The sequence below is a fragment of the Clupea harengus genome, unplaced genomic scaffold (genome assembly GCF_900700415.2).
Source record: "Clupea harengus unplaced genomic scaffold, Ch_v2.0.2, whole genome shotgun sequence".
Lineage (NCBI taxonomy): Eukaryota > Metazoa > Chordata > Actinopteri > Clupeiformes > Clupeidae > Clupea > Clupea harengus.
Window position 1 is genome coordinate 38148 of NW_024879745.1, and position 13564 is coordinate 51711.

General features: G+C 38.6%; 1 protein-coding gene across 4 annotated transcripts; it reads right to left on the reverse strand.

The window, feature by feature from the left end:
- Positions 1–332: 332 nt before the first annotated feature.
- Positions 333–11594, reverse strand: LOC122130206 (cAMP-dependent protein kinase catalytic subunit beta-like). Of its 4 annotated transcripts, none has more exons than XM_042704865.1 (11): positions 11097–11594; positions 7458–7466; positions 7076–7137; positions 5896–6024; positions 5661–5759; positions 5300–5382; positions 5038–5164; positions 4520–4615; positions 3729–3851; positions 3370–3534; positions 333–2692 (listed from the first exon to the last, which is right to left on the reverse strand). In XM_042704865.1, exons 1-11 carry the CDS (start codon positions 11140–11142, stop codon positions 2567–2569), a joined length of 1065 nt encoding a protein of 354 aa, XP_042560799.1. In that variant the 5' UTR covers positions 11143–11594; the 3' UTR covers positions 333–2566. The 4 variants fall into 4 exon arrangements, with proteins under 4 accessions (XP_042560799.1, XP_042560797.1, XP_042560800.1 ...); XM_042704863.1 differs by lacking the exon at positions 11097–11594 and adding an exon at positions 8249–9647; XM_042704866.1 differs by lacking the exon at positions 7458–7466 and having other exon boundaries at positions 11097–11593.
- Between the last annotated feature and the right edge of the window lie 1970 nt (positions 11595–13564).

The following is a 13564-nucleotide window of genomic DNA, read 5'->3' on the forward strand; positions in this document are numbered from 1 at the left end:
CAGAGGACAGAGCTGTTGTTTGTTTGCCATGGTGGCACAGTGTCGGCCAAGCAGCCGGTTTCGCAGCAGCAGTTATCACAATTCAACACTATCGCGGCCGCATCATGAAGGGTTGCACTCGACGAGGAGCATGGCAGCATCAACAGCACTGTTTATGGGTTTTTCTGTTAGTGACATCTGTTCTGCCGCTTCGTGGTCATTGTCATTAGATATGATCTCAGGGATGTGATGACTGGTTCCCTGTCTGAGGCTGTGTTAGGTGTGTGCTCACAGTATAAAAAAATATACAGCAGGCAATTTCAAGTAACAAAGAAAAGTTGAAATATCAAGAGTGGTTTTGACATCTGTGTTTTTATTGGGAAAATTCACATAAGGAGGAATCATGTAGGCCTATGAGAAATAAAGGTAATGTGGGTTTACAGTGTGTGACAGATGACAAGCCATTGCAACAGACCACACATTTTAGTCTCAGATTCCCTGTAACTACATGATTTATTCCAAAAACACAAATCAGTCACTCACAAAAGTAAATGGAATACACTGCAATTTTGTTCATCTTGAATGGTCATCAATTTTTTGTTTGATAGTTTGGAGCATTGAACAATAACATGGCAACTGAAACACTGAAAACCCACTTTCATGACCACACAGTACCAATGGCATCTCAAGATGTACCCAAAACACTCTGAGAAACACTAGAGCCCCCCCCCCCCCCCAATAGCAGATGCTGGTGGGTTATGATGTTCACAAGCACTTTGAGAACCCAGTCCCGGGTTCAGTTCAAGTTTCTACAAAAACAAATCGATCAGTTTCTACCAGAGGCCATTTCATGAGATAGAACAAAGCAATGAAGAGGGTCATGAGAATAGTTTTTGGAGACAATGCTTGGTTACCAGGGTGTATTACTTAAATACAGAGGTGAGTCATTGAATTGAAATTGAAAATAGGCATTTGAAATGAATAAAAAACCTTGCATTTCTCTGATGATCACTGACATCATACTTATTATCTTTCAATGCTGCAAGTAAACAGCTTCAAGGTTAAAATAAATACATCATGACTGCAAAAATGTACATTTATTAGATATCAATAAACATTTAAAATGTGAAATGAATCAACATTAATAGACTAAAAATCAAAATCAAAACTCAGCTATGTGAGTTTAATTGAGTTAAATGTCTTTAAGTACATAAGGTTGCAGTTGGAAGAAGAACAGGACAGGTGTGTGTGTGTGTGCCATATCTGCTCTACCACATATTGTACATACATATATAACAAGCCCCAAACATCTTTGGAGAAAACTAAGAGACTTTAAATGGCCATTTTGACAGTCTTGTCAAAATAAAAGTCCATTTTGCACTACGAGGTCTTATCGTAGCTAATGAGTATGTCTGCTTTGAAAAATGCCACCCTGTGGATGACAGGAGAAGTACATGTACACATTATCTCATTGATATGATTCTGGTCTGTAAGGGGGGTTGTTTCTGTACAGTGCTTGAGAAGTGAAATACATCAGGAAACGGGTAAAAAATAAAATGAGCAGTCAGTGACCGAGTTCTCCTTCAGTTAAGTGTATTACAATTATTTTTCACTTTTGGTCATTATCTACACTCATGGTATTTTTTACAGTCACACCACAGACATAAACACAGACCTTTGGGGTGAAGGGAAAAAGTAATACGATATATTATCGCAAACGCTTTTGTATTATACAGATGCTTAGTTACAGTCTCTCCTAGCTCATTATGATTGTTTTAAATGTGCATTGAACCTGCTGATAGTAGTAACAGAATGATTATAAAATCATAAACAGAGTGAATATTATTAGCTTAAAAAAATATTTAAAAAAAAAAACAGGAGAGTACTTTGATTGAATAAGTTAATAAATCATGATAAATCCCATCTTTTAAATGCCCAGTAGAATGGTAGAATGGCTCAAGTATTGTGACTAATGAACTGTGGACCTTCTAATAATTCACACCGCTACAACAGACACACCCATCCACATCCACACAAACATAAAGTGCAAAATGATAATAAAGATAATATGACAGGTGGTCCTGTAACAAGTGCAAAAAAAAAAAAAAACATGTACTACTACGTAACAGGCAATCGATGCTGCCCTTCAAAAATGTACAACACCATTCTGTAAATGAAGAGGTTCTTTCAAAAACAGAAAGCCATATTTGTGTTATTTCATCGGAGTGGTTCACAGATTCAATGTCAACTATTTCAGTGACTTATTTCTTCTTTAAGGGTGGATAATACTACACAGTATGACTATGAACAAAACAATACAAAAGGTTTTGTTGCAGCCAGGTCAGCTTCTCCGTAATATGCCTGGATATAAGGCTGTGCAAAATCCATAGAAAGATCTTGGCATTAAGGATCTCATTCAGCCTTATGGAATGAAGGAAGGAAGGAAGTAGGCATACGTTTGAACACATATGATGGTCTCAACTTGATCTTGACATAAAAAAAATAAACTAACATAAAACAAAGTAAAACAAATAAAAATACCTCAAATTGTATGAGTTTCCAATGGAGTCCTGCTCATTCTTACATTTTAAAATTCAAGGAATTCCTTCGCACACTTTTCAGTATCCGATACACGAACGTCCTCTTCCTCATAGTCATCGAAGTTGCTGGTGTCCCCTGGTCCTCGGCACTTTGGTATGATCGGGGCTTCCACCTGAGAAATGTACAGGTTTCTAATTAGATTTTAGTTTTGAAAAAACAAAGCTCTTCATATGGTGGTACATATGAATTTATTATGATGGTACACGGATTTCAGGATGGGCGCAGTGATATGGACAACCCAAAGGCTGTATTTCTTTTATTGCCATAGTAAATCTCAAATTAGTTTTCTAAAATATAGCAGGCTCACATGCCAATGCAGATATTATATACTGCCTATTGAATATGCCTATTCTAATGAAACCATTAAAAGAGATTTTAATGCTACATTGAGCAGAAGTGTTTCCCCTACTTCCAATAACTACATAAATGGTCCCCAAAAAGTCTTCCGTCAATAACCCCTCTATAAAAATATGGAATGTGGCTGTTTTTTAAAAAAAGATTTATTTATGGGCTTTTTAGCCTTTATTTGGATAGGACAGTGAAGTATTTTTGGACAGGAAGTGAGGAGGAGTGAAGAGGTGGGGAGAGGATCGGGAAACGGCAGCAGGCCGGAATCGTACCTGTGTCCCCGCGGGCATTGTAGCCCATAAATGGGGGGCTTATTGGCTCGCGCCACAGTGCCCCCCTGGAATGTGGCTGTTTTAGAACAAAATCATCACTAACTTGAGCGGGTCTAGGATGAATGGTGGGAAAAGACACACAATAACAATGCACATTAATGACACACACCTTCCTCTCATAGATGGCGATCCAATCAGTTGTTGCAAACCACTTGTGGTTTTTGATGTCATTGACTCCATTTTTCAGGTTTCCAAAGCGCTTCGTTAGGTCCACCTGAAGCAGGTTCCTAAGCAGGTCCTTCAAGTCTGAACTGAAGTGGGATGGAAATCGTACCTGTGATGACAGGAATAAAGAATCAGCCATACTGAAAATGGGACAACTGTCACGAATGTGCATTAAGCATTTAAATCGAAACATAAATCACATGACGCTTAAATACATTTTGAATAAATACATTTTAAAGTGTACTTTTATAATACAGTCTTCAAATCAGAGTGGAAACTCAGTCAACATTTTGTTCACAGTACCTTGCCAGACACGATTTTCTCATAGATCTGTATGGGCTGGTCTGCAAAGAAGGGTGGGTATCCTGCCGCCATTTCATAGATCAGAACACCCAATGCCCACCAGTCTACAGCTTTATTGTAGCCCTATTGACAAACAAAGAATGCGTCAAGCGTTAATTAAAGGTCTTATTATATGGCTCTTCAGAATGCTGCAGAGTGTACCATTGAATGGGCCACCCCAACGTTCAGAGGTCCGATATTTCTTTATAATGAACACAGCAAAAAATGTGTTTTCAGGTTTTCTGCTTCTAATTCTTTCATATCATTCCGCGAGTAGTCCGTTCACTTTTCGTAACAGAAATGTATTCTAATTTGAAGTTAGCAAGTAATACTTTGCTATGCAAGACCTGAAACATTAAAGTTCTATTTATACAAAGAACAATTTTTATATCAGCGGAAGCCACGAAAAAGCAACAAAATCACCAAAAAAGACATATTTTGGAGGAATGTCTTATTGCTATGGCAAGTAACCGTATAATAAGCAGAATATTGTTTAGTCCTTAGTTGCACATCAGGGTCCTGTTCGTCCAGTTGGGATATCTTTTTTGATAATGACCATCGGACTATACATTATCCTGCTTATTTGACGGTTACTTACGGTGACATTATCCCTTACATAATCAACATCCAAAACTAACTTACTTACGGTATATATATATATACACATTTATACACACACACACACACACACATTTTATTTGAAGGTGTTTCATATTTTCCATTGATGTGTATTGAACAGAATGTGTATCTACCTTGCTAAGGATTATTTCTGGGGCTAGGTACTCTGGTGTTCCACACAAGGTCCATGTTCTGCCTTTTACTCTTTTGGCAAAGCCAAAGTCTGTGACCTGAAAGAGAAAACAAGTTCAGAAATTTCGAATGACCCCCATTGAATTCAGAAAATGACTTAAGTGTATTGTACAGAGAATGGATAGGTTTCACAGACACCTAGGTTCACAAATGAAGAAAGATTTTGGGCCTTTAAGTCACATTCTGATCACACATGGTTTATCACGTCCCATAGCAATAGAGGCGACACTGAGGTTCAAAGTCTGATGGTGGAATATGGAATTTCATTTGTGTGACATTTTGCGTGTGTGTGTGATAAAAAAAAAACACATAGGTGAAACTGGTAAATATAAATAAACATGGGTAAATTAGGTAGCAGCTCATTCTGAGTGGATTGATGTCCAAACACAAGATCCTCTAGAAAAGGATTGACAGAACATACAAAGTCCGTAAAGAAGAAACTATTGAATGGATAACCCACCTGGATGTATCCTTGTTGGTCAATGAGAAGATTTTCAGGTTTCAGGTCTCTATAGATGAGGTCTAACGAGTGGAGGTACTCAAACGTGAGTACTATCTGTGCTGCATAAAACCTGGCATGATGTTCACTACAACCCAAAGAAAAAAAAGAAAAAATAAGCACAGACAACTGGCTTCCACATGGAGGAAGCTTATTTTTTTCTTTTTGCAACATCAGGGAAGTTTAATGAGGATTCAAGTTATTAAGGTAGCTGGCCGTTTACCTGAACCTCCCGATTCGCCTCAAGTGTGAGAACATTTCTCCCCCCGGAACATACTCCATTACCATGTACAAGTTGGAGTTGTCCTAAATGTGACGGATAAAGAGTGTTATTACGTGGAGATTTGTTTTCCACAATAACGGCATTACATTTGCCGTTATTACATTTGATAGGATTTCAAATTTACAGTATATTGACACCTCATTTGGAAGGAAATGGTCCAGTTTTACAACAGGGTCAGTACAGAATGTTTGACTAGTATGTCTTTAAGTACACTTACAATGCTTTACTAAATACAAGGGCCATTTCCTTGTGTAGTCCGTAGCATGCAAGTTCAGATAGCTATGGTATGTTGAAATCTTACCTTGAAGGAATACTCCAGTCTTACAAGAAATGGGAAGGACACAGCTTGCAATATTTTCTTTTCATTTAAGGTGTGCTCTATCTGTTTCAACTTGACCACCTTAGGAAGAGATTTGAAGGTCAATACAGTTTGCTATAAAATGAAGATATTTTCTACACTCTTTTGGTTGGCTGGTCAGAGTCCAAATGGTGATTATGGGAGATGTAGTCCTAAATAAAAAAACAAATGGACTCACTTTCTGCTTATCCAGGATCTTCATTGCATAGTACTTGTCTGTTGCACGGTGCTTCACCAACATCACACGTCCGAACGAGCCTGTGCCAAGAGTCTTCAGTCTGTCAAAGTCATCGAGTCGCGTTGTGCTCTAGAGGAAAGATTGAAGAGGCCAGCTTCAGGTTTCACAGTAGTCGAAATGAGCTGACAGCATCAAATCAAATGCATGTGGTTGCGTCTCAGCAAAATGGAGAGATTATTACACGGGTGTGCTTTCACAGAGTGGTTAGATCAATGTGCTGTGAGTTATACACTTGGATAGGACTTAGGCTGTAAGACTTCAGCTGTATTTGAGAGCAGTTCTAAAAGAATGGCAATTCTATTAGGGAAAAACAGTAATGGTAAACATTACATTACAAAGTATGTTGATGTGACTTAAGCCTTTTTCTCCAACTGTAAACTGGGTGTGTGGTATGACTTGGCAACATTAATTAGGATTCTATACTAAGAGTATAAAAAAAAAAAAAAAGGTCATGCATTATTTGGGGCATGCTGCACTCTGTATTCTAGCATATAAGCGTTACTTTATCTTCACTATGGGCCGACAGATAGCGTGGAGTTGAACTGCATGTCCATTTTGAAGATGAGTAGAGAGTGACACTTAAAACGCTAAGCTTTCGTCTCCTGTGAAGTGGGCTGACTTGTGTGGTCGCATTTGATATTTGGTCGCGCATGCTTTGCTACGTGACACACAGCATGGCTACACTGCGTTTGGGCATGTCTCAGGTGATCACACAACTCAATGCTTTCCTGTTTAAAACGTCGCTCTGAGTCAGAGACCCGCTCCTTCAGAACGACAGTCTTAACACTTTGTGAGTCGGTTTTTTCAAGGGACACATGGTGGGAACAAATATTTAGATTCAGACATTTGTTACTTCAGCTAATACTCTTACAAGTCAATGCAAGGCTCAATAATGCTGGAGCCAGTTAACACACAGTCCTCTTGCTCTTGCTAATGTTTACCACTGGTGATAAGAGTCATATTTAGAGAACAGACAAACAAACAAACAAAAAACAGCTTCTTTTCAGCTGATGAATCATGTACAATTCTGTTGACCATATCTGAGCAGCTATACATGTTTGCAAAGCAGAAAATGTTAAATCATTAAAATTTGAATGGCTTTATAAACATTTCATTTTACCTGGGGTGGACATTCCCATTTCTTTAAAAAGTCTTCTTTGGCTTTGGCTAAGAACTCTTTCACTAAAGGAGAAAAAAAAATGTATCAGCTTTGTGATCAGGTGATTTTGCTAAGTTTATAGATAGGGGAATACCAACTATTGAATACCAAAATATTGAATTTACGGAAAGCAAATACACGGTTATGTACACATAGACTAAGATACTTTCAAAATATTTTAGGTCAATTTCAAATTACTGCAGAGAAAGACGAGCAATATTACACAAACTTGACAATCAGTGCCCTTAAGCAGGCCGCTGTAGCAGTACTGAGTTCTGAGCTGTGTTCGTGCTTATGTCATGGTACAATTCAGTGCAGCTCATGGAAGGGGAAAAAAGCATACCAAACAGTTCTGAAGATCACCAAGCGTTTGCAGGAAAGAGGAGAGAGACAGCAGAATAAGACAAAGCAAAAGTTAAAGTGAAACACATGGGAAACGATACACATCCTTGTTAAGTGACAAGTAAACAATTGTTAAAAAACAAACAAACAGATTTTAAATTTTATTTAAAATTTGCACGGGCCACTGTCGGAAAACTGGCCTGCTAAGAGCAGAGGTAATTTGGGGAGGTCTGCGTCTAGGCCCTTGTGGTTAACTGCTCATTTCCTGTTTCTGAGTGTAATCTTAAGTTACGGGTTACATATGGAACCAACTGTCTGAGCTAAACATAATTTTAATAACTTCTTATTATCTTGTTAAGTGACTGGAATCATGGAAAACTACATCACAAAATACAAATCTTAGGGGAAGCTTTAGCATATATATATATGAAGCGAGGCCACCAATAGGTGCAACTGAGCAGAAGTGTGATACTTCAAGTGTGATACTTAAAGATTTCCATTAAGTTTCTATTTCCATTAAAAAAGATACAAGCAAAAACAAGACCCAGTAGAATTCAAATGGGCCACACAGGAAACGACAGTTTCATTCATGCAAGCTATGAAGAACAGTTATACCTTTTTTCTATTTTTTTCCCCCCTATTTGAATGCATATTTTATGTATTAACTCATAGCCTATAAGTGAAAACAGCAATTAGGCAAATCGAACAAGGATAAAATGGGAACAAAACCCAGTAAATTTAAATGAAGAACACAATGAAAACTCAAGTACCAGATGGTCTATGCTTACGTACTTTCTTTGTCCCAACTCACGGTGTACTCTGAGAAAGTATGTCCTTCATTTTCTTGTGTTTTTTGCTCTTGGGTTCCCTTCCGGTACTTAAAAAAGCGGTTGGCTAACACATCTAGCTTTTGTAGAGCAGTGTTAGTACCCACCAACTGGGCAAAGTTCTGATCTTTCCCCTGAGCCATGGACTAACCCCTTCACAGAGTGCATCCACCAAGCAATGAACAGAAGCTGCAAACTGTCTAATCTGAAAGACGAACACTTCCTGTTTTGATGCAGACCTAGGCCTATTTGCAAGACTCAGTTAACCACATACACGCGTGGTTGGTTGTGCATCCGGACAATGATAGTGCCCCTTTTTTCTACAGGAGGATAAGAGAAGTTCCAATGAACTAAACAGAGATTAGGCAAGCTATGTTGCAGAGGTCCACCTCTGTGACTCACACACACACACAAAAACTCTGCTTGTAAAATAGTTGAAATGGAGCATAAAAATGTACTATTGCATTTCTTTAGCTGAACTGGTAGCCAGGTGCCCTGAACACCACAGTCATGGGTTAAATACCCAGGGAGCACAAATGCTGATAAAAATATACAATGTATGTTGCTTTGGAGATGAGTAAATGTAAATAAAAATACTAAATATACAAAATACAAAACATTTAAAAATCTTTGCTTGCTCTTATGCAAAAATAGTATAACCTGGCTTCTGTTTTAAGGTCCAAGCTGTGGTACATCCAGTTGTGCTGGCACATTTCAATAACATTTGGTGAGTGATTATAACTAAAATAATCATCCAAGAGTCAGCGGAAATGGATCTGCCTGGTATCTGGGTAGATTTAAGTGATTGGAGTGTTTTTAATCACAAAATTACTTTAGAGAGAACACTGAGATTAAATAAACTGCCTCTTCAACCATTCATTTGTCTTGTGCACACCAATAAAATAAGAGAATTGGAAAAAGAGAGGCAGCGGTCATCATCTCAGCACCCCCAAAATGTTTGAACTAGATCTAGAATCACTGTTGTTTAAAGGTTTTGGCCATGTTATTGCATGTGGTCTAAGTCCTATTTCTTCTGGTCTGATATTGAGGTGATAAAAGGGATGGACTGCTAAAAAGTTCTATAGGCATCAACTGTTTAATCCCAAAATTAGCCTAGTTATCACATAAAGAAAAAACAAAACACACACTCAGAGTACGTGGCAACCAGAAGGCCACAACATATTTAACGCTGAAAGCAAAACTAGCAGCTTGTGTTATCACATGTACCCATCAGCCCTACCCTTTACCATATCATTCCAGGACACGCACAGACAGGTCACACCCTCTTTTAGATGGCCATTGTGGGGAAAACTGAGAGGAACTATATACTACAACCGAGAACATCCCCAAAAAATAATGAATGTCTTCTTAACTTCTTCTTAGCGTTGTTTGACATTTTAAAACATCATCCTGGGGGTTAGGGTGCGGACTTACCGAAGGGGGGGGGGGGGGGGGGGGGGGGTTGAGGGTGAAAACGGAACAAGAAACCTACACAAACAATTATAGGTACATTTTTGTATGGTAGTGCCCTCACAGCATAGTAGGTGACGAGTGATGAGGTGAAGAGTTTATAGCTGACTTTGTGCTCATATAATATTCTGGGAGCCTACCGTTTAGCCTATATGGCTTAATTATTAATACAATATTTTTTCATTGTCAAAGGGGGGCCTGCCATGACAAGTTTGTGAACCACTGACCTGGTAGAAACACATTTATTGGTGATACGAAACAAACGCAGAAAATCTAATCAAAACAAAGATTATTTTTGTGTCATTTGTGCAACTACAAGAAGTCAAACAAAATGTATAAGTGAAGGGGAAGAACATGATGTGATACAGATGCATCATATTATATAAAGTATTTCAAATATGAGTAAAAGCAATTTCATAATTGTATTAATATAAGGTTTAATAGCATGTTTGCTATGTATCATACATAAAGTAGGCTACTCCAAGAGAATGATCAGACATGTTCTTAGAAAAATAAGATTGTAAGATCATTATAAAGTTACTCAGGCAAAACAATAATGAAACACAAACTGATACAGGCCTGATACATATAAATACTTATCAGCATTGCAAGGGTATGCAACTTATACTAGCCTCACTCACAACAATTATATTTATCAAGTAGGTGTTGGCATTTTAAGTAGGGCGATTCGTCTGCTGTACTTCATGTACTACTACCTCAGGTCATGGAAGTTCACATAGCCTCAGGGCCTGGGTCAAGTTAATGAAGCATTCAGCTTTTATAACACTGCAGCATTGAACAGTCTTACATTTCTATTTAAATGCTTCATGGAGGGTGTCAGACAACCTAAATCTTTGGACTAAGGTTGAGTGGAAGCCAGGGCCTTTAAACAAACCACCAGAGACAACCTCAGTATTGGATCAATGGCATATTATTGCTGATTTTAAGGGGGTATCAGTTCTCCTATGTGCAATTGTGCGTGGGCCAGGCGGCTTACAGAATGGAAAGGTAGCTATCGAAAACTGACTGAATTTAGGCCCATTGGTAACGTTGTGACGTCAACCAGAATTGCTCTTTACCTGTCATTGATAGCTAACTAGCTATGAGCTAGTGTTGGTATGACAAACCAACCTGTCTAGTCGGCTCACATGTAACGTTATACAGATCCACCATATGAACGTGCAAAATAACATGACAAGAAAGGTTTCTTTACCTAGATATCTCCGTGTAACATTATAGCATTGGAAAGCGGGCACGACACTTCACACATTGTATCTAACAGTGAAATATTTGGATGTCAGACTCATATGGTACTTAGGTTAGCTAGCATCAGTCTAACTCACCACTTTCTAGTTCGTTGCCTCTTTTGGCGGTTGCGGCGTTCCCCATTATGCACAAGTTAAGATCAACAGACAGCAAAGAAACAGAGTTTTCGGTGAAGAGAAGAGTGGGTCTTGTTACAGCTTTATTTCCTCGTCCTCAGCCCGCTAGTCCACCCAAAATCAATTGCTGCACGTAGCCAGCCACCTTCATTAAATATTAGCCGGGTAGCTGGCTCGTTAGCTACCCGAAAAATCGACTGTGTGGATCCAACTCGCAACACAAAATAATAGCTCGTGATTGTTTCATTGATGAAGACAGCTCATCAAGCCTGGCATCACTTAACATTTTATACATTGACAGAATTCCATAACTGAGTTAACCTCAGCTACCACCAGAGAGTGGTGGGGTAGCTAGCTAGTTTGACACTATCAATGAAAACAGTGAGCTAACGTTAGCTGTCTAAGCTTAGCTTGCTCCTAAACAAATCTATGAAGCCCACAGCGGACATGACGATACACTCTGACATCACGCCCGTCAATGAACGCATAGGGGCATGTTCCCCATACTCAGGTTCTCGCCTTAAAAAAAGTTAAGGATTGAAAGGGTTGCTCACTGTTAGCAAGTAAACAATCATCAAGTTATAGTGCTTGTAATGCGCAGCACTATTTTGATATTCCTAGGCCTATTCTTTTTCTTCCGATTTCTGCAAATTACGTGGAAACTTCATCTATCTATCTATTTCTTCCTTTCTGTGTATATCTACTCCCCCCATCTCTATGTCGGTCATAACTGTGGGTTTCACTATTACTTGTCTGTTACATTGTTATGTGCATTTCCATGGCATATTACTGTGTATTGCAGGTGCATTTGGACAATTGTAGAACGTGAGGTGCTGGTGCCATATCCCTCCATATATCGTACAGTTGACCTCAAATGATTGTTACCCATTTGTACAAATTCACAAAATAAAATGCAAATAACAGCTGTCAAGAATTGTGATGGATTAATGTGCTTTGTACTGGTGCACAGTATTTTATCCAATCTACATTTGGTGAAAGTAAACAGAGAGTCTGTCAATAGCAGAGTTTATTTATGGGCCGGACCCTAGTGCAGCACATTCCAACACATGTTCCAGTACGTCACGTTCAATACATGCCTTGGTAGGAACAACCAGTGAGATTGAGGCTGGAGGTTCTCACTGACTTAATTTCCCTCATTATTTTTGAGTTATTTTAATGCACGCTCAGAAAACAAAGGCTATGGTAAGTGGTCTTTAACAAAGAGATGATTTGCTGATGATTTGACAGATCTGCTGTCTCAACTTCTTTTGAAAATTACAGACTATAGAATAGAGAACGGTGACACGTTGTGAGACTTTTCTTTTTGGGTTGTTGTTCCCTGTAGTGGAAGTATTTAACAGAAAGTGTCACATTCTCTATTTAATTCAATGGTGGTGGCTCTCACATAAGCAATTCATACGTATCCAGTGGTGACTACATGAACATTTCCTTTTCTGCATCATTCCACGTGGGCACAAACCAGTCTTCAATGTATATCAACTTTGTCAAATGATTTAGTCCTGTCTTCTTATATGGAACACACTTCCCTCATTATTACTTTGATGTAACATATTGTAGCACACACATATTAATGAGGCTATCTTTTTACTTTACAATTTCTTGTAATTCACATAAACACTTATTTCACACTGATGTGACAGAAAGGAAAGGCTCAGAGATCTTCTATGCAGAAACAGGTTACAAAGCAAGGGTGACACAGATGCTCACACGCAAGGAAACTACCCCAAGGCATTACACATGACACACTGACTCCAAATCTCTAACATTAGAATACCCCAAATGGAACATTAAGCACAGAATATAACATGAACACACATGAAACTCTGGAAGCGCACAACCGTCTTTGCATGCTATAATATGTTAGCTCTATCTGTTTAATAGTTTCTCAAATGGCATTCTTTACTGTAATAAATCCAAAACATGCCATTTCTCCGCAGAATGCACACCTACCCCTTCCACTTAGTGTTGAATTGTGCCCCCTGGCGGTTTAAAGGCAAAATATAATTATTCATATTTATATCAGGAGAACCAGAGACATTGTAGGGAAGAGAAACACCCACGAACTCTCTGACATGCAAGGTGACAGTTCTGAGGAGTGATAAACTGGTCTGGTGGCCCACCCGTTGGCGAACGTATTATGTTCCATATTTTGTGTGGTGTTTGACTCCCTCTAGTGTTTCAAAACAATGCAATCCGATTATACAGCAATAAAACACATCAGTGAGGACCAATCACATTCTCGGTATGAGGATGATTTAGGCTACATAAACCTCAATAAACATATGATTAGAATGATATATTTTGAATGCGCCCCAATGACAGTTTATTTAAAAAAAAACTAAATTGTAAAGCCTAGCCTATTTATTGGAAAATGCCACTTCATGGTCATAAGGGGTGCTTCGAGCCAG

Excerpts from the sequence above, each read along its gene's own strand:
- LOC122130206 (XM_042704863.1), bottom strand. The coding sequence starts at position 8,426 with ATGGCTCAGGGGAAAGATCAGAACTTTGCCCAGTTGGTGGGTACTAAC. Across the intron at positions 5,165-5,299 it reads AGGCGAATCGGGAGGTTCAG|TGAACATCATGCCAGGTTTT; the intron begins GTAAACGGCCAG and ends TTTGGGTTGTAG. Across the intron at positions 3,852-4,519 it reads CAGAAATAATCCTTAGCAAG|GGCTACAATAAAGCTGTAGA; the intron begins GTAGATACACAT and ends GTTTGTCAATAG.